The sequence below is a fragment of the Oncorhynchus kisutch genome, linkage group LG23 (assembly GCF_002021735.2).
Source record: "Oncorhynchus kisutch isolate 150728-3 linkage group LG23, Okis_V2, whole genome shotgun sequence".
Classification (NCBI taxonomy): Eukaryota; Metazoa; Chordata; class Actinopteri; order Salmoniformes; family Salmonidae; genus Oncorhynchus; species Oncorhynchus kisutch.
Window position 1 is genome coordinate 22,342,867 of NC_034196.2, and position 20,881 is coordinate 22,363,747.

The 20,881-nt window shown below is 43.2% G+C and overlaps 1 protein-coding gene across 4 annotated transcripts; it reads right to left on the reverse strand.

Annotated features, from left to right (window-relative positions):
* Positions 1 to 302: 302 nt before the first annotated feature.
* Positions 303 to 8,394, reverse strand: LOC109868222 (sphingomyelin phosphodiesterase 4-like). Of its 4 annotated transcripts, none has more exons than XM_020457654.2 (20): positions 8,152 to 8,394; positions 7,591 to 7,681; positions 7,344 to 7,430; positions 7,029 to 7,165; positions 6,825 to 6,900; positions 6,598 to 6,706; positions 6,432 to 6,484; positions 6,172 to 6,323; positions 5,829 to 5,961; positions 5,663 to 5,728; positions 4,246 to 4,335; positions 3,380 to 3,522; positions 3,167 to 3,257; positions 2,904 to 3,001; positions 2,569 to 2,732; positions 2,213 to 2,418; positions 1,587 to 1,817; positions 1,366 to 1,497; positions 1,136 to 1,264; positions 303 to 908 (listed from the first exon to the last, which is right to left on the reverse strand). In XM_020457654.2, the coding sequence occupies exons 2-20, from the start codon at positions 7,627 to 7,629 to the stop codon at positions 600 to 602; spliced, it is 2,445 nt and encodes an 814-aa protein (XP_020313243.1). In that variant the 5' UTR covers positions 7,630 to 7,681; positions 8,152 to 8,394; the 3' UTR covers positions 303 to 599. The 4 variants fall into 4 exon arrangements, with proteins under 4 accessions (XP_020313243.1, XP_020313242.1, XP_031658717.1 ...); XM_020457653.2 differs by having other exon boundaries at positions 5,657 to 5,728; XM_031802857.1 differs by lacking the exon at positions 4,246 to 4,335.
* Between the last annotated feature and the right edge of the window lie 12,487 nt (positions 8,395 to 20,881).

Sequence of the window (20,881 nt, forward strand, 5' to 3'; positions counted from 1 at the left end):
TGTAGACTCTTAAATTGATAGTTGTAAAACCTCCTAAAAGAAATGCACTAACTAGCCACATTACATGCTGATATTGTATTGGGTATTTCAAGTACAAATAATGTTCATATTATTTGTACTTGAGCTTGTGTCCTCAAAAGTGAGGACAACTCTGCAATATTTTTTATACAAGGTCATTTCTAGACCTTTCGAAAACTAGGCAACTAACAGTAATTGTTTATGGCCAGCTCATGAAAAAATAAATACGTCGGCAGAAACCTACATTTTCCTCTACCATTGAGGTAAAAATACTAGTGCAAGAGTCATTATTACACCTGTAAATCTTGTAGTTTGAGGATAATCACCACCATCCTTTCATTGTTCAAGTGACAAACATTCAATATCTTTTTAGAATTTTAAATCAAACAACTATCCTTCACATATCAACCAGTAAAACTGCTTAAAAATATTAATATTTAGCGTAACGTCATCCAAACAGCAACGTGCTTGAATTTATTTACAAGATTAAAAAGAAACACAATTTATCAAAATAGGTGGCCCAAGCATGAAGGCAAGTGGCAAAAAAAGCCATTTCATTCTCCTGCTACTGGAACTTGAGTTTATCTCCGAACAGGGCGACTTAAGAGTCCGTAGAGAAATCCTCCTGTAAGGATGAGTAGTGTGCTGGACATGGGGCCGAATGAGAACAGTGCCCCAAACAGGTAAAGCAGTAGAAGCATCAGCAGGGTTCTGTAGCTCGCCAGCATGCGCAGGCTTAGCCGCGGCCGTCGGTACCCCTCTGCTGTTAGTCGCGTCTCTGGGCTCCTGCGCCTGCCATCCGCCGCGGCCTCGGGGCTGGCCAGGTAGTGCCGTCCCAACTGGCCCAGGAAGTCCGGCCGCGAGCACAGAGCATCCATGTGACCTCCGAACTTTGGATGGGAGAGGTAACAATTATGACAGGCCAAAACAGACAGAATTCTGACTTCTATGGAAACCCATTTTCTCTTAGTTCAGCTTTTGGGTGTATACAACAGATGTACATATTTCAGAATAGATCATGATAGTTTACAGCACTGCTGAGGTCTCACAGTCAAATAGAGATGACAGGTTCAGGGTATCAGTTTAGCAAATTACAAAGAATTGCCATGTCACATACCCTCTCATTCACCAGAGATGAGATCTTGAAGAACAGTCTGACCAGGATGGCGTTCTCATAGCTCCTGATGGGCTGAAGCTCTGGGTCCCCTTGGTACTCTATCTCAAATCTACGCAGTCCATTGATGACCTGCAAAAACATCACATATTTAACAGTGTGTGGAGATATATCATAAGGGATGTATGTGTGTTGTTGGGGTTTGGTTATTAAAGTTGAATAAGTAGTCTGACCTGCATCCGGCCCAGGTCTGTGAGGATGAGTCCGTTCTCCCCTTGAACACAGTCTGGTAGCTGCTTGGAGTTCCCATCGTCCTGACCAGAGCCTAGGGTAGCCATCAGCTGAGACAGTTGTCCTGCATTCAGCTGTAGACGACAAAACATAGCATGAGTTGAGGAATTAAGTCTGCATTAGCTCATGCTAAATGTTCAGGAAAAGTGATATGTAAACCTACCCGAAATATCTGACAGAGGTAGTCCAGTGACCTCTCCAGAAACTCATGGGTCTTCTTAACACACGCCCCGGTGTCATCCACCTCTCCTCCATTGAAGGTGTAGTTGAGGTCAGGGGAGCCCATTCCAAACCAGGACATGAAGGAGTTGTTGGCCGCCACCTCAGCTGACTGATCTGATATCTTCTTGGCAGTCTGCCTCGCCTGGTCGATGATCTGAATGAGCTTCAAGACCTACACCAAAGGAGGATGACAACTGACCACGTTTATAGTTGGTCCATCTAAGCAAAAGGGCAGGCCTAGGCGGTTGGGTCTTGTGATAAACAAGAAGAACGTAGTCTTACCAAGACAGTCAGCAAGCAACAGCAACACAGAGTACAGTTCAGAGAGATCTAATCTTGCAGAATATAGCTAGCACATTTTACTAGCACTGGGAATTTACAGGGACCTCACGATACTTAGGTGCAGATACGATATGTATTGCGATTTGATACTGCAAGTTTGTGATTCGCTTAGAAATCTCAGATCTTTTCTCCCAAAGTTGGGCTCAATTTCAGAATTGGAATTTGCAAACTGTCTGGAATTGAAATGAACTCGATCGCTAGTATGGTCCCCTCCGCTCCACTCACCGTGCCCCTCAGCTCCGTGCCGAACATCTGTTTATACTGACAGTCCTGGCCCTCCAGACCATACACGTGGCTCTTCACCCTGAACACCCTGTCTGTCACCACAGGCTGCCGGGCCGATAAAAAGCTGTCACCGTGGCCCGGCGAGAGGAAGCACCGGTGCTGCCGGTGGTGGAGGACATGCTCCGGCTCCAGAAACAGCTGCTCTCCTGGAGAGGGACAGGAAGTGGAAGGACAGGAGAATTACATTAGGACAGGGCAGTGACAGCTCAGACTGCTGTAGCTGGACCATTACATGACTATTAGTGCATATACATCACACAAGTATCATAAGGCTGGGTGACTGTTTTTGTCCTTACCTTTCTGAATCATCTCTGATAGGTTTGGCTGAGCGAAGACTTTGGCCACCCTGAAGACCATTAGCGCATTTTTGACGTTGACCAGGTCTGTGCGTACCACCCTGTTAAGGAAGCCCTGAAAGAGCTTGGTGTACATGAGCAGGTTCTCCTGAACAAACAAGCTCCTGAATTTTTTGTTGAGAAAAACTGGTTAGGAAGATTAATGTAAAAATGTGAGGAAGCAATGAGACAAATATCTAATTCCTTGTCAGTACTGCAGAGTCAAAGACTTGAAAGAAGCACTACAAACACATTTATTCAGCCTGACCCATCTGGTGATCCAACAAATAACTCACCATTTCTCAGGTACACCTTTGTTCTGGTCTGTCTGAGGATTGGTCTTCTCTCCTGTGTACCTCCATGGCTGGATGTAGCTAAGCCACGTCTCCAACACCTAAACGTAGAGATACAGTGGTGCTTTAGAGATAAGAGCACACAAACATTTTTATCTCCATTATAGAGGTGGTGAGTTGTATTGGTTGGACCCAATGAAAAGTTGTGATTGACACCAACACCTCACCCAAGCTGAGAAGGTTGAGGATTGAGCTGTGATACCTACCACTCTGAAAGAGGCATCTAAAGGCCAGTGGCCAAAGCAGTGCTGGAGGAACACATATAGCTTCTGCTGGACAAAACGATGTACCACCACCCTAGAGACAGACCAACAGTGAATTAGAGGCCAAACTAGATCCAGACCATTTAAAGTTACAATAAAGTTGAGAGAATGTCGACCCTAATGTCTGACCCTGGTGGTGCTCACTGCTCAGCTCACCTCTTCAACTCCTCCAGGGGGCTGGTGTGGGAGTGAGCCGAGGAGGAGACCTGCTCAGGTTTCAGGCTGCAGGAGAAGGCATGGAGGTGCTTCACTAGGAGACGAACCACCAGAACGTGCTCCTCTGTTGGGGTGAATGGCTCCTGAAACAGCCAGTCATACACAAATCCACAGGGACAGCAGCCAATCATAAGAAGCTCCTCGGATAACAATAACCAATCACACAGCGGGCTTGGAACATAACCCCTATTCCTGGTACTGTTTCTCAAATGACCCTGTTGTTGAAAAAGTCTATCTGGAAAAGGCATTCAATGTGTCTAGCTCAGAAACAGGCACATACTATAAATTGAGATTCAGGCCCATTATTCTTAGAGAATGAGGTAGACAATTTGATGATGAATTCATTGATTTAGGGCAATGTGGTTATTGAGGTTTTGAATACTGTAGTATTGTTTGCGCAGAATGGAAAAATGTGAAATGAGAAAGAAATGGTACACACATTAACCACATAGTAACATAGCAAGACATGCTTTAAAAGAAAAAGGGTGCGTGCACATGCGCACAAATTAAAATGTCAAATTCTCCTTTCAAGGATATTTCTCTATGGGCCATATTCTACTGTGAGATGTTGGTCTGACATTATGTCAAAATGGTGTGCTGTCAAAATGGGGCCCATCCAAGGATAGGTCTTCGACTGGTTGCGTTCAGGCAGTTGGTTTTATAGAATGCACTGTAACAGCATTCAAATGCTTTCTTGAAGAGAAGTACCCTTGACCTTCCTGTCCTAACCTTAACGCTACTCTGTCTTCAGGGCCTAGGTTTACCTCCAGCAAGCCTAGTGGGATTGAATGAAAAGGGAAAAGTACTTGGTACGTGTCGAGGGTTCCAGAGCCAGGAGGGGTCAGGGGTTGGCACAGCATGCTGGACATACTGAGGCGATACTGCAGCAGCGCCAGCTGTACGACCCATCACAACCAGGGGAGGAAGAGGAGGAGGGAGGTGAACATGAATAGAAAGGATAGGGTGCATCCAAAGAAAAAGGGGTGAAGACGAGTAGAAACAAAACAAAGGATAAAGACAAAAAGAAATATATTGACCACAATGCTATGGCAGCTAGAGTGATGTAGTAGCCCTTTCACACCAAACACAGGAAAGATAAAACCATTCATCTCTACAGTGAGGGACACAAAACATGGTTAAAAACAGATTTCTTAGAGGTTTTTGGGAAGTACAGTTCAACGGTAGAAGGATTGTTTCGGTCCAATGGCCATGACCGGTAGTTTTTTTTAGGGGGGAGAGGGAGTACTGCATCTCTTACACTATGGACAACCACATACTTTAACTATACATTCTAACAGAAGATGGTATATGTACTAGGCTACTAGGTGATAGCAGGGATAGGAAGAATATGGCTTTTACGCCTTGCTGGATTTGAGAGGTGTATGGATAATGAAAAAGACTTGGCTAGATTATATTGAATGGATGTAGAGATGGCAAACAGCTGAACAGCCAAATAAACAACACAAGGGTACTGAAACAGTGAATGGAGCCACAGACAGCATGCACAGGTCTGAGAGAAGCAAAAGCACTACTACCAGATACACATACAAAAATAAGTGCAGTAAATTTGCACTGCAGTTGCCCATATGCCAATAATTCAGCAACAAAAGAAAATCCTCCAAACAAAAAGCCTGCCTTCCAGATAAAATTAGAAATGCCTGATCCCATGCCCTTTTTTTGATTGGTTTGACATTGAACTTTGATAATTTTGGCAGTATTCATGTTTCATAATCTATGCAAATAAAGACAGTCAAGACAAACTAAAGCCAGACCTCCCTCTGTCTGATTTTCTAGTTACCCTGAAAGATGCACTAGAAATTGAATTAAAAAACAAACTCATATACAGTGAAAAAGGAGATGGATACAAATCACATTTCTATAGCCCAGATGAGAGTGCACATCTTATTCAGATAGAAATATTCCCCTCTAGTTAAAAAGAGTACAGTGGGACCCGTTTTGTGTCCCAGTTGTGAAAGCCAGGGGACAGGTTGATTTGATGCAGATCACCATGTGAGGCAAATGCCAGTGTGGGAGTGGGGGTGGAGAAAGGCCAATGGTACTCAATGGGGTGAGCCCTGCTGTGGTTCAAGTGTGTGTGTGTGTGTGTGGAGGGGGCGGGGGGGGGGTAGTGATCAGCCAGTCAGCCATGCGGTATTGCAGTGCAGGTGAAGGGGTTGAGCCTGGTAGTGGGAAGGGCCATGTGTGACATGCTCTTACCTTCACCTGGGGGGACTGCAGCTTCTGATATATCTCCAGGGAGTAGTGATGCAGCCACATCTCCACAAACACCTGTGGATAACACACACGTCTTATTCCCGATTCCCTAAACACCTGACTGACAGTTCACACCAAATCCATTCATGGCTGACAAACGATGAAGGCGGCTCACCTGTAGTAATGCCTCTGACCTCCAGATCTCCTGGGCTGCAGGGTCAGCAGTGACTGAGGGCTGATGGGATATGTGGCGCTTAAGGAGGCTGGTGCTGTGGATGCCATACCCTGCAAAAGGCACGCTGGGAGCCCTGGACACCAAAGACATGACAGTGCGCAGTGAGTTTCCTAGCATTAGGAAGGTAAGAGAAACTAAAAGGAGGCAAAGGAATAAGAAAGTATGTGCTCTTATTGGACAAGTTCAGGTAGCATCCTTCAAATGTTATCACCCCACTGATCACAACCCTGTTAGCGCTCTCAGTCACACCTGACTTTGGAGTTCTATCCCCACTGTAGAGTACCTGGGAGAAGGTGGAGACACAGAGCTTCTTTTGTAGGTGAATGGAGAAGGGGGAACACTGCCCTCTGTGGGAAGGAAATACTTGAGGTAGGTGTCCACTAGCACAAAGTATGCACTATCCAAGCTGCTCACATGCTGTCCTAGAGAGTAGTTCTGAGAACACAACATCAAAACACTTGTGTGAGGTCAAATAATATAGTTTGATTCACGTATCACAAACTACCAAAATAAGATATTGTTATGACAGTTGAGCATTGTTACCTTTGGTGTTATGAGACTGGAGGCGAACATAAACATGTAATATTCAAAGGGATCTGAAGAGGGTTAAGGACACACCAGACTTTAAAATACACTAAATGACAAACATACATTGTCAACAATGTTTTTGAGAAAGCGAGGGCCGAGTGAGTTTGAGCGTCAAGGATACTGAGTGCCAGGCTGAGTGTCTGCAGACCAGACAAAGGAAAATGCAGCTTGTTGTTTAAAAGTGGGCAATCTGGGAGAACGCCTTCCTGTATGGACACCTTTACAGGACCCTGCAAGAGGGGAGGAGAAATAATAAAGTGGTTAGTGTAAAAAAAAAAAAAAAGTTGTGGAAGACCTCGCTATGTATCAAATAAAAAAAAGTTACGTTTAAAAAGAGATGCGACTTACAGGCAGGAAGCTGACTGGTATTTCATATTTGTACTCCTCTGCTTGAAGCTTGTACACAAGCTTCATCATTGGACCACTGAAAATCACACGATCATAATTCAAATCAGTAAATTACTGCATTTCTAAAATTCAACGTCATAAAAAAGGTAGACAGTGGACAGAAAGACACGGGAACACAAAGACAGACATAGGATGACAGACTACCTAGGGTTGAGAAAGTCCATAACGATGTTGTACCGATTGCTGCACGCCTGCAGAAATCCCAAGTTCCAGCCCACGATGACACCATCCAGACTGCCAAAAACACTCTCTACCAGCCAGGGGAAAATCAGGTGCAGCTCCTGCAGAGAGAGATAATAACAGAGGATGAATGTTTTTAGGTAACATGGTTGAGTTGAACCAGGTTCAGGTACAAAGCTGACATGCTGACTGACTAAACATTGACATAGGTCAGATCATCAATATCCCCCCCCCCCCCCCCCCGTATAAACAACACTGGCTTATACAGACAAACTGTACCTTTGCAGGGTAGTCATCAATGACCTTCACCAGCTCCTGGCAACACTGGAGAAAAGGCTTGGTGGTCGAGTCCATTTTCAGGTTGGCCTGTAAAGAAAAGACAACATCATTACTGCTGACAACAGTTACTGCTGGCACGGTACTATGCTAGCGATTATGTGACAATGACTTGGCATTGTCACAAATTCAAGTAGTCAACAAGAAGTTCACATGTTGCTCATGACGAGCAGCAACACAATATACTAACCAGAAGGTAACTGGGCTGTTGCATGGCTGGGGCAGCCATAGAAAAGTCTAGTTAGACGAGACACGGTCACAATTCAGAATCCAATTGACACCTGGATAGACAAAGCAGAAATGGTTCAGAGGGGCTTTGTTGATATTGTGATTATCTATATCATACAAATTAGGAGCATAGCTAACTACAGTTAACTGGCTAGCTACCCAGTGAGGGGCACATATGACTACAAAACGCTTAAACACCGGAAGCAAGATAGCCAATAAGCCAATCAAATTTAAAACGTGGCTGAAACTATAACCACCAGTAATTACATAGCTTTGCGTTGGATAACTAACGTGACCTAACATTAGCAAGCTAGCACTAACGTTTGCTTGCTAGCTAGCCAGCCAGCGAACTGTGGTTAGCTAGCTTTCTGTACTGCCATCAGCTTGTGAGCTACCGTTAGCTGGCTTAGTTTAGCGGCTAAATGTGGCAGGCAGCAGCTAACAATGCTACGGGCTGACAAAGCAATTTGTTCTCAAAATAGCCTCATCTCAACATGCACTGGGTTAACTTAATGTTTCTTACCTCCCTCGACAAAAAATGGCCAGACTTCCCAGTTCATCAAATATATGTATCCTAGTCCTATCTATGTATATGTATCCTCGTCCTATCTATGGGTTCCAATCTACCGCGTTTCTATCAGAAACAGCATAGCGAAGCGAAATTATGTCATTTCGCTGAAGGATGTGGCACGCGAACGCGCGCTCCCGTGTGTATCGTGCCTGAAGGAAGGAAGAGCTAGGTACAATATTGTAGGTAGATGGCAGTGTTGCCACCTCCAAAAAGTTTTAGTAGACCTAGGCCATAGAGGTAGATAGAGGACTCATCTTTGTATCTGTGCCATTATAGCGTATGTGAGCCTCAATGGCGCTGCCCATGCTATCTCCATTTTAAAGTAGTACATTTTCTTCTTCACAATAGGCTGATCCCTCCTGATGACCCGGTAGGACATGACTCCAACAGGGTCACCCTGAGGCATCAGCTAATGAAGTTGGAAGTCCCACCCAGTTGACTACGTTAGAAACCCTCAATTACGCTGCCCATGCTAGTACAATCTTTTGGCCACTAGAGGTCTCTATCGTTCTCTATGTCAGGGATAGGCAACCCTGGTCCTGGAGTGCTGCAGGCACTTCATGTTTTTGATTTAACCAACCTGGAAGACCAGGTGTGTTGAATTTAGGCAATCACTGAACTGATCAATTAGCTCAGTTGGTCTGGTGTGGTGTATAGTTGGGACAAAATCCTGCTTGGCACTCCAGGAACCTAGGTCGATGATGAAAGCTGGTTCATAGACTACATGGAATTGTGATAAAGTAATATTACTTACTGCATGGTGGGATTACCGAATGGTTGTGGGCCCCCAGGAGGTTGGGGGCACCCCAGATAGCGTATGATAGCCAAATGTGTAGAATTGCAGAAAATTAGCTTTAAAAGCTCAAAATTCTCTCTCAGCCTCATGGCAAAATGTGAACAATAGCATGAGATGAGCTATTAAACAGCACACTTTTTCTCTGACTCATGGAAAAAAGTGTAGAATGGCTGGAAATGAGCTTTAAAATTGCTACATTTTCTCATAGCCTCATTACAAGATGTGTAGAATAGCATTATAAAACGGCACATTTCTTCTACACAAAATGTGTTGAAATGCACAAAGTTAGCTGTCTCCCCCCAATTAAAAAAAACAAAACTATCTTCCTAAAAAAGGCCCCTGGGCCCCAAATGCAGTCCAGCCTTGACTTACGGTTAAATATTGTTACATTTACATAAACTTTCTAAGTATATCAACAATCAATCAGGTGAATCAATCATCATGGATGGTAGATTTTTTCAAACCCCTTGACTGGAAGAAACTAACTCAAGATAGGTGCAAAGTATGCTTTTTGCAAGTGCAAAGTTAAGCGTGCTTAGTGTAGCCTAATATGTGGCATAACTATTGGTTTGTGTGTATCTTTATGATGTGTTTTAATTTTACAGTGACATGCCCCTGTGTTAATGGAGTATTAAATCCCAGCGGAACAGCCTTACAAATCGTATTACATCCTGTTTTGATTTAAGTGCGCGCATCCCTCACAAATACCCTTTGGAGTCCCCTGTCCTGCCGGGAAATTAGGCAGTGTGTCAAAATGATTAATCAATGGCTGATTAATAATTCTAATTTCATCACTTTAAACTGCAGAGCGTTGTTGCAGTAGCATCCCGGTCTAGGCGTTCAATAAGCTCCTGTCTTTCTCTGTGGATGCCGATGTGGGCTTATCTGATCTGATAATACCTCTGATTAAAGGGACTCTTTACGTTTAATGATTATATTTGTTCATAAGGATAATGCAACAACAAACAGGATTACAGAACAATAAGATTTATCAGGATAATACAACATTTAAGCACCAAATATCCCCTAAAAAGAGAACACCTATAGTATTTATGCTCACAAAAAGTTTAATGAAGTACTGTATGCATCTCATGGTCCAATGACTCTCTGTCCCTTTGGAGCATATTTTAATATACTATTACTATATAACCCGATTAGGAAAAGAAAAGGCCCATGATCAGTGATAATACATATGGCAGTGGAGGGCAAGCACATGAATATAATAATAATCAGATTAATTTCCCTCAACTCCAAACCCCCCTCCAGCCATTTACATAATACCACTAATGTGGGTTTTTACTGGATGGCATACAGCTTTTGTCAGATTTTACTTTTTATAGCAGTTGGAATTTACGCAGCAGGTGAGGGAAATGAACGTATCAGGTTAGGATAATTAGGTTAAGGTTAGGAAAAGGATTAGGGTTAGGGTTAGCTAAAATGCAAAATAAATGTAACTTTTTAGTTAATTTGACAAAAGCTTTATCCCTTCAAGCCATGACCACTAATGTGTGACCAAGTCCCCATTAACCTATGGCATCCCGGAGAGAACAATTTCAGGCTACAAAGACCCCGCGTGGCATTGTGAGCAACACCTTTTCAATAAAACATTTTAACAGGTTCCTTAGCAACAGTGTTGAGAAACAAAGACCTTGCCCTGGTTCCTCTATGACAGAAATGCTAATTGGCCTCATGGAAGGCACCACTTAAATGTGAAATGAAAGCAGATGAATAAAGCTGTATGTATGCATGGTATTCATGAATAATGTGAACCAATTCTGTGAACTTTGATTGCATAGGTTTAGTTGCATAGGTTTGAAAAAGGTTTTTGGGAATGAGAATCAAGGAGGAGAGGCCACACACAAAGACAGTGATTTTCACTGAGACATTCCAAATATGGCATTATTGTATTCTGCATATGGTCTGGGGGTGGGGGCTTTGTCTCTGGAACAGATAACAAGAGAGCTATATTGCAATCAACCTGCTTGGGTCTGTGCATAGTTTTTTTCAAACCTGTTTTACTTGGGATTGAGGGGAGGACAAAATAAAGGTGACCCCTGTAATTCCATCCGTATTGCCCCTGTGGCAAATCAACCCTTTATCAAACGGGGCCTCATCCATCAGTGCAAAGACGGGTATTGAAATTACTCTGCCGACCACAAATCAAACCAATGGATCGGCCTTTATTTGAGACAAGGCTATCATCACTCTGTTGCTGCTGCGATGGGAGGAGTCAGGCATTTAGGGGTGTTTTTTTCTGTTGCCATTGATGGATGTCACCTTCTTGACCACTCTGTGACCAAGATCACCTGGAGAGGAGCCAAACCATCGGCTATTTTTCTCTCTAGCTCCATATTGTACCCCAAGATGAAATCAGGGAGGGGACTGTGGATCTGTCTCTGTCCAATATCTCAGACGGCACTGGCCCAATTTTGACAAAACTTGGGTGAATGAATTGTCTTTGCCATAGAAATACGGCATTTACAAAATGATCTCAATTGGCCCAAGGGAGTGGGCTGCATCATTTGTGGAGGGCGACATGTTTACTGTTGCCTTGCTTTCATATGTCAATCACTATGAATGGAAAAAGACAGACCATAATAAAGGACATGGATAAATGAACTCTGTATCGTCAACAATACCACCCCTGCCCTTAATTTGCTGCTCGTTTTATGATTGAAGATTCTATGCTTGATCTGAATTCTACTATGCTATACTATGTTTTTAGCATCATCTTTGATGATAAGTTGTCATAAAAATGTAAAGTAGTCATGAAATGTACACATTATTTATTAGACCATTTGAATTAATTGCTTATGTGACCTGATTGGTTGCAGGTGTGAATCTGGAGAATGCAAAGCCACCTGTTTCCTCAAAATGGTGGTGCATTTCCTGCTTGAGCTGCTTTTGTCTCCAAGTCCCACACCAGACTTGATAAACTGGAGAGGGGCCAAAACATTTGGCCTTTCTCTCTTTACATGTATTTTTTTTGTCAATCAATAAAAAAGGAAGACCATAAATGAACTCTCTATCATCAACAATACTACTCTAGACCTTAATTAACTGTCCGTTTATTAATGAAGGTCGTCCTCTGATGCTTGACCTTAATTGTACTCTGCTATACGTTTTTAGCTACCCATAGCAATATCTTTGCACTTAAATGTCTTTCCTGTATAACATTAGAGCAGGTCCAATCACTGCAGATGTAGAAATTATGGTCTCCAGTATGATCTCAATTGACGTGATGATCGATTTGCCCGTAGGTCAAAAGCGAAGCACCGCCGCAATGCGTTACATTTTAGAGCGAAAGCTGCAGGAGAAGCAAACTCCTTTGTCCGCGACTCTTTTGTCCGCGCGCCCCCCTGCGTGTGCATGATTGGCTGAGGAACAACGCCTGTGCGTGGTTGGCTGGGGAACGACGGCTAGATGGTGGCACGGTGGGGAAACCTTTCTGAAGTCTCTCATATATTGGTTCACTTATGCCCTAAAATAAGATTGTTTATACGGGCAGAATATTGTATATACATTTGTTAATATGGGCAGAATATTGTATATAAAAAAAAGATATATAGTTCTTTCATTTAGACAGAATGTTTTTAGAATAGGTTAATTATTAGAGCTTCTGCACGCTTTTTGTCAGCAGCACACTAAACCTTTCCATCGATTAGAGTATTAGGCTATAGTGATCGGCACCGACAGCCTATGTAAAGTCATATCAGTATGCTACCAGGTGCATTTTGTTGATATGAAAAGGCAGTGTTGGAAAAAGTACCCAATTGTCATACTTGAGTAAAAGTAAAGATAACCTTAATAGAAAATGACTCAAGTAAAAGTAAAAGTCACCCAGTAAAATACTACTTGAGTAAAAGTCTAAAAGTATTTGGTTTTAAATATACATAAGTATCAAAAGTAAAACTACAAATCATTTCAAATTCCTTATATTAAGCAAACCAGATGGCGCCATTTTATTGTTGTTGTTTTATTTACAGAAAGCCTGTGGCACATTCCAACACTCAGACATCATTTAATAATGAAGCATGTGTGTTTAGTGAGTCCGCCAGACCAGAGGCTGTAGGCATAACTAGGGATGTTCTTTTGATAATTGTGTGAATTGCACCCTTTTCCTGTCCTGCTAATCATTCAAAATGTAACGAGTACTTTTGGGTGTCAGGGAAAATGTAAGGAGTAAAAAGTACATTATTTTCTTTAGGAATGTAAATGAAGTAATAGTAAAAAGGTGTCTTAAAATATAAATAGTAAAGTAAAGTACAGATACCCCCAAAAATGACTTAAGTAGTACTTTTTCGAAGTATTTTTACCTAAGCACTTTACACCACTGTGAAAAGGAGACGGGAATATGACTGACCTGCACTGCACATAAGAAAGTGTCCAGACGACTGTGAGCTGATTGACCAATAGGCTAGATGTTCTGAAAGCTTAATCATCTGAACAACCCTTTTTGGCCCATCAGCGGAACAAGTCTTGCTGAGTCCATGAGATGGTGTGCTATCAACGGCAGCACCAATTTATCAAATGTTCATATTGATATTTCAGGCTACCCTGTGAAAACAGTTTTCATGGGCACACAAATTCGAAGTGATGTATGCGCTTGCAAAATTTGCCGCTTCTAACCGACTTAGAACTTGCGTTGTTCCTCAATAGGCAATGCCTAGGCTAATAGATCTACTTGTTGGATGCACGTATCCAGTTGTTTGTTATGCATGGTGGTATTGTCAACCATCATCAGCGGATTACAGTCAAGTGATAAACAGTTGTTGTGATATAGCACTTGATGTAAAAGAATCCAGACCGGAAAACAGTGTTCAGAAAGCATATCCAGAATATGTTAATGTCTTGTTTGTTGCACCAGTGAAGACCGTTTTGATCCACGTTACATCCAATCCAATACCCCTACATTTATGTTGATTATCTGCTATTGTCTACAGACTTACAGTAGGGTCTTAAACATTTAACAGAGAAACCACCAGGGTCTTAAATATTTAACAGAGAAACCACCAGGGTCTTAAATATTTAACAGAGAATCCACAAGGGTCTTAAATATTTAACAGAGAATCCACCAGGGTCTTAAATATTTAACAGAGAAACCGCCAGGGTCTTAAATATTTAACAGAGAATCCACCAGGGTCTTAAATATTTAACAGAGAAACCACCAGGGTCTTAAATATTTAACAGAGAATCCACCAGGGTCTTAAATATTTAACAGAGAAACCACCAGGGTCTTAAATATTTAACAGAGAATCCACCAGGGTCTTAAATCTTTAACAGAGAAACCACCAGGGTCTAAAATATTTAACAGAGAAACCACCAGGGTCTTAAATATTTAACAGAGAATCCACCAGGGTCTTAAATCTTTAACAGAGAAACCACCAGGGTCTAAAATATTTAACAGAGAAACCACCAGGGTCTTAAAGATTTAACAGAGAAACCACCAGGGTCTAAAAGATTTAACAGAGAAACCACCAGGGTCTTAAAGATTTAACAGAGAAACCACCAGGGTCTTAAATATTTAACAGAGAAACCACCAGGGTCTTAAAGATTTAACAGAGAATCCACCAGGGTCTTAAATATTTAACAGAGAAACCACCAGGGTCTTAAAGATTTAACAGAGAAACCACCAGGGTCTTAAATATTTAACAGAGAAACCACCAGGGTCTTAAAGATTTAACAGAGAATCCACCAGGGTCTTAAATATTTAACAGAGAAACCACCAGGGTCTTAAAGATTTAACAGAGAAACCACCAGGGTCTAAAATATTTAACAGAGAAACCACCAGGGTCTAAAATATTTAACAGAGAAACCACCAGGGTCTAAAATATTTAACAGAGAAGGCATCAAGGCAATGAGTTAATGTTTTCATATGTTTCTGTGCATGGGATTAGACACCGAGGTCGGCTACTTTGCGTGACTGTGTAGGATAGCCTAGGCTGTTGTAGGAACACCCAAAGGTATTTCCTTTCTATTATCCAGGACATTTAATGACAACAAGTTAGTAGCCTAGTGGGCTTCTAAATACATTATTTGGTGATTTTGAATGATGTAAATCATGATAATGATGATGGTAACAGACTGACTCTGGTCTCTTTAATCATAAACTATTGTTACCTTGTGTCTCTGAAATCACATTTCTAATGTCACGTAACAGTCTTGAAAGGACCAAATGTCGTTGGCCTTTCACCAGATATAATATTTTCATAAAAACAGAAGCCTATGCTACAAAGTATAATATTCTGACCATATGAATTAATTTATTTTAGGCCATAGCCTAAGGAACAGCAGTTTGCACTTTAACCTCATAGTCAATGTATCATTTCAAATCCTTTGCTGGAGTACAGAGTGAAAAATAAATGAAGAAATGTGTCACTGTCCCAATACTTCTGGAGCTCAGATTTAGATGGGGATCTTTTTATTTCTACCAATTAAATTGACACACCGGTGTGTCAGTAGACTATAATATTCTAAAAAAGTTTTTGACAAGTCTTGATCCCAGATGTGCATATATGTACAGTACGACAGTGACCAGATCCCTCTGATCAATGATCTATCATTCATTGGCATCGTTGCCTGGGAGCTTGCTTCCACACATCTCAAATGATCAATTCCCTGAGTTATGGTTCTGACCAAAAGTCCATCTTACAATCCAATCCTCATCTTAATTATGTTTTAACTACTCTGCTTTGATTGCATTACATTCAATAACAGTGCAATTAACCCACTGCCATTTGATTAGTCCATTCACATCTAATCAGAGACTGTGTCTTATTTGATTTTACATCCATTACAGAGCGATGGAAATGAGAATGTATTTGACAAATGTATGTAGATGCAGTGATCACACTCATAGTATAGATTGCACGTGTGTTGGCATTTAACCCGTATCGGTGCAAATTCAAGTACCCATCTTATCCCACCCCAGCATAAAACGATCCAGACATACTGTACGTAGAACGCAGCAGAGAACAACGAGGCTGTGGCCTGCCCCCATAATACTCAGAGATGAGTGGAGGTGGTGAAATGCTAATCAAGTTTAGGAAAGCAATTTGGGAAGCCCTGTCCCCTATCCTTATACTGCATCTCTGCATGTGTGATGTGTTATCAGTCCCCTGGGGGGCAGAGGGGAACTTGGTAAAACGTCAGGGGTTGGGGGGGGGGGTTAACTCCCACACACATTGTGAATGCCTGCAGGAAGTTAAACAGGTCAAGACTCCCGTGAGCTGATAAGGGAGAAGACTCATGAATTTAAAAGTGAAGAGGAAATATGACATTTTTCTTTTCCATTCTGTCTATTGTGATTACTTGGTTGCCAGAAAAATTACCTGGAGAGAAGCCTGCCTGATAATGGACTGAGATTCACTCCAGTAGTTTCTCTCTCCCTACACAGTAAGGGCAGATTGGCATTGAAAATGGGAAACAATTTAGGGTGCCAAGTTGGTTATGTATGGCAGTGGAGGTTACATTATCATGGTAGAGCATTAGTATTTATCGTATAATACGCTTTTTCCCGTCTCTATTATGAAATTACATTAGTAGTACTTGCCTTGCCCCTAGCGTCCCTTTTCAGTAAACTCTATATTTGGCAACAATATATGACATCCATGCTGTTCTGCATGTGTTATAAGTCCTTGGTCAAACATGTTCCACAAAGTTTAATTCCAAGTCACATAGATTAGAAGTGATTACCCTTGGGGAAACTCAGTGAATTACCTCCTCTTATTTTGAGGAAAAATAAGATCTTTGTTATTTTCTGTTCTTCCTCTTGAGAAGCGGGTGATTGATACCAGAGCTCTAATGGCAGGGCGTAGGGCAGGGATAAACAAGATTGTATGTCTTCTGTCTCTAATAATTGTTTTAACTGTGCCAGGGTCAGTGATTTACGGGGCCTTTGCCCATCGCCAGGGCATAGAAACAGGCTAGAGGCTACAGAGGAGCACAAAGGGGCAGGGCGTTCCTCTGCTCCAATCACCCACAAACTGAGTATTACTGTCCAGTACAGGAAGTATTACTGTCCAGTACAGGAATTTCTCCGTCCATGCCCGCAAGGCCCTTGGTGCTCTCAGCCATCTAGGACATCTACTCTAAACAGTGCCTGAGGAAGGCACGCAGCATCATCAAGGACCCCACACACCCCAGCCACGAGCTGTTCACTCCCTTACCGTCGGGCAGATGGTATTGGAGCATGAGGTCTGATACCAACAGGCTCAGAGACAGTTTCTATCTACAAGCCATCAGACTGCAGAACACTTGAGCTGGACTGACCACCTGCACTGATTCTCTGCACCTTAGCACACATGCACTCACAAGCACAAGCGCACACACACACACACACACACACACACACACACACACACACACACACACACACACACACACACACACACACACACACACACACACACACACACACACACACACACACACACACACACACACACATTCACGCTACACACACATCGCAACTGCTGCTACCAGACTCTTATTGTGATTGCCAAATACTGCACAATTTAAAATACTTGTCCCCCCAATCCCTCCTTCCCCAAAACACATGTAAATATTGGACTATAAATTGTGCCTTCCTGTATTATACTAGCCAGGAGGAAGGCTTATGCTAAAAAAAATGTATTCTATTCTACTGAACCATTCATGTTCATATTATTCTATTTTATTATTTATTATTGTTGTTGCATTATCAAGCAGGAACCTGGAAGTAAGCTTTTTGTTGGATGCTGTATACTATGTGTATCCCGTAAATCCAAGATGGCGTAGCAGTGAAGACGTGTTTGTTTTGTCCTCTCGTATACTTTTGTATATTTTGTATATATATTTCAATATATTTTCAATCTCTTCTCGATTTTTTTATTCGATTATACCTTCCGGTAAACTGCCTCACCCAATGTGATACGGAATCGCTATTATTTTCAATTTTAGAACACATTCAAGAATCTCCAGAAACTAACCAGCTAATTAGCTACAAGCTATTTAGTCATTGTTAGCCACTGCTTGCGGCTTTTACCTTCTGCACAGATACCAGCCCTGTTTTTAGCCTGGACAATACTCGCCTGTCTACCAATATCGGACTGTCTCTCCACAACAACGCCGGATTCCTGCCGGAATCCCTTGACCACTACTTCTGATCTTCACAGCTAGCTTGCAGCTAGCTAGCTAGCTAGCTCACAGCTTGCAGCGAGCTAGCTCACAGCTTGCAAGCTCACAGCTAGCTTTCACTCACCGTGGCACCTAGTACCGAAGCTATTCCCTGAGGCCCACCTCCCGGCCTACTCAGCTGTTCACCCGAACCCCACTCATACACGGCTAGAGCCCAAAACTCCACCGGATCCTTGCTGTAAACTCTGGACCTTGGCAACGGATCACCGCTGCTACCGATTGGATATAGTGGCTAATGCCACTGCCACCAGTTAGCCGTGAGCCAGGCACATCTCCCGGCTAGCAAACTAAATTCCACAATACCTCTTTCGCCATCTGGCTTGGATTCTCTGTCGACATGGTGCCCCGCCGGACCACCACGACTGGTCTGCCGACGAATACTCCATCCGCTGTGCCTACATCCGGCCTCCATCGGAGCAGACGCTACAAACTTTAAACGCCGTGTCGCTAGCGTAGTGGGGCTCCCCTGTTCCATCTACTGCTCCCCCCTGGACACTATGATCACTTGGCTGCATAGCTGATGCATACTGGACTGTCCATTAATCACGGTACTCCATTCTGTTTATTTATTTTTTATCTGTCGGCCCCAGCCGCGAACTCAGGCTCTGTGTGTAGTTAATGCGACTCTATCTGCCTAGTCATCGCCATTTTACCTGCTGTTGTTGTGTTCGCTGATTAGCTGTTGTTGTCTCACCTGTTGTTTTAGCTAGCTCTCCCAATCAACACCTGTAATTATGTTATGCCTCGCTGTATGTCTCTCTCAAATGTCAATATGCCTTGTATACTGTTGTTCAGGTTAGTTATCATTGTTTTAGTTTACAATGGACCCCCTAGTTCCACTCTTCATACCTCTGATACCTCCTTTGTCCCACCTCCCACACATGCGGTGACCTCACCCATTACAACCAGCATGTCCAGAGATACAACCTCTCTTATCATCACCCAGTGCCTGGGCTTACCTCTACTGTACCCGCACCCCACCATACCCCTGTCTGCGCATTATGCCCTGAATATATTCCACCACGCCCAGAAATCTGCTCCTTTTATTCTTTGTCCCCCAACGCTCTAGGCGAACAGTTTTGATAGCCTTTAGCCGCACCCTCATTCTACTCCTCCTCTGTTCCGCGGGTGATGTGGAGGTAAACCCAGGCCCTGCATGTCCCCAGGCACCCTCATTTGTTGACTTCTGTGATCGAAAAAGCCTTGGTTTCATGCATGCCAACATCAGAAGCCTCCTCCCTAAGTTTGTTTTACTCACTGCTTTATCACACTCTGCCAACCCTGATGTCTTTGCTGTGTCTGAATCCTGATTTAGGAAGGCCACCAAAAATTCTGAGATTTCCATACCCAACTATAACATTTTCCGTCAAGATAGAACTGCCAAAGGGGGAGGAGTTGCAGTCTACTGCAGAGATAGCCTGCAAAGTAATGTCATACTTTCCAGGTCCATACCCAAACAGTTTGAACTTCTAATTTTAAAAATGAATCTCTCCAGAAATAAGTCTCTCACTGTTGCCGCCTGCTACCGACCCCCCTCAGCTCCCAGCTGTGCCCTGGACACCATTTGTGAATTGATCGCCCCCCATCTAGCTTCAGAGATTGTTCTGTTAGGTGACCTAAACTGGGATATGCTTAACACCCCGGGCAGTCCTACAATCTAAGCTAGATGCCCTCAATCTCACACAAATCACCAAGGAACCCACCAGGTACAACCCTAAATCTGTAAACAAGGGCACCCTCATAGACGTTATCCTGACCAACTGGCCCTCCAAATACACCTCTGCTGTCTTCAATCAGGATCTCAGCGATCACTGCTTCATTGCCTGTATCCGCTACGGGTCCGCAGTCAAACGACCACCCCTAATCACTGTCAAACGTTCCCTAAAACACTTCTGCGAGCAGGCCTTTATAATCGACCTGGCACGGGTATCCTGGAAGGATATTGACCTCATCCTGTCAGTTGAGGATGCCTGGTCATTCTTTAAAAGTAACTTCCTCACCATCTTAGATAAGCATGCTCCGTTCAAAAAATGCAGAACTAAGAACAGATTTAGCCCCTGGTTCACTCCAGACCTGACTGCCCACGACCAGCACAAAGACATTCTGTGGCGGACTGCAATAGCATCGAATAGTCCCCGCGATATGCAACTGTTCAGGGAAGTCAGGAACCAATACACGCAGTCAGTCAGGAAAGTAAAGGCCAAAGTTTTCAAGCAGAAATTTGCATCCTGTAGCTATAACTCCAAAAAGTTCTGGGACACTGTAAAATCCATGGAGAACACAAGAGCACCTCCTCCCAGCTGCCCACTGCACGGAGGCTAGGTAACACGGTCACCACCGATAAATCCATGATAATCGAAAACTTCAACAAGCATTTCTCAACGGCTGGCCATGCCTTCCTCCTGGCTACTCCAACCTCGGCCAACAGCTCCACCCATGCCTTCCACATGGCTTCTCCAACCTCGGGCCAACAGCTCCCCCCCCCCGCAGCTACTCGCCCAAGCCTCCCCAGCTTCTCCTTTACCCAAATCCAGATAGCAGATGTTCTGAAAGAGCTGCAAAACTTGGACCCGTACAAATCATCTGGGCTTGACAATCTGTACCCTCTGTTTCTGAAACTATCCGCCGCCATTGTCGCAACCCCTATTACTAGCCTGTTCAACCTCTCTTTCATATCGTCTGAGATCCCCCTGGACTGGAAAGCTTCCG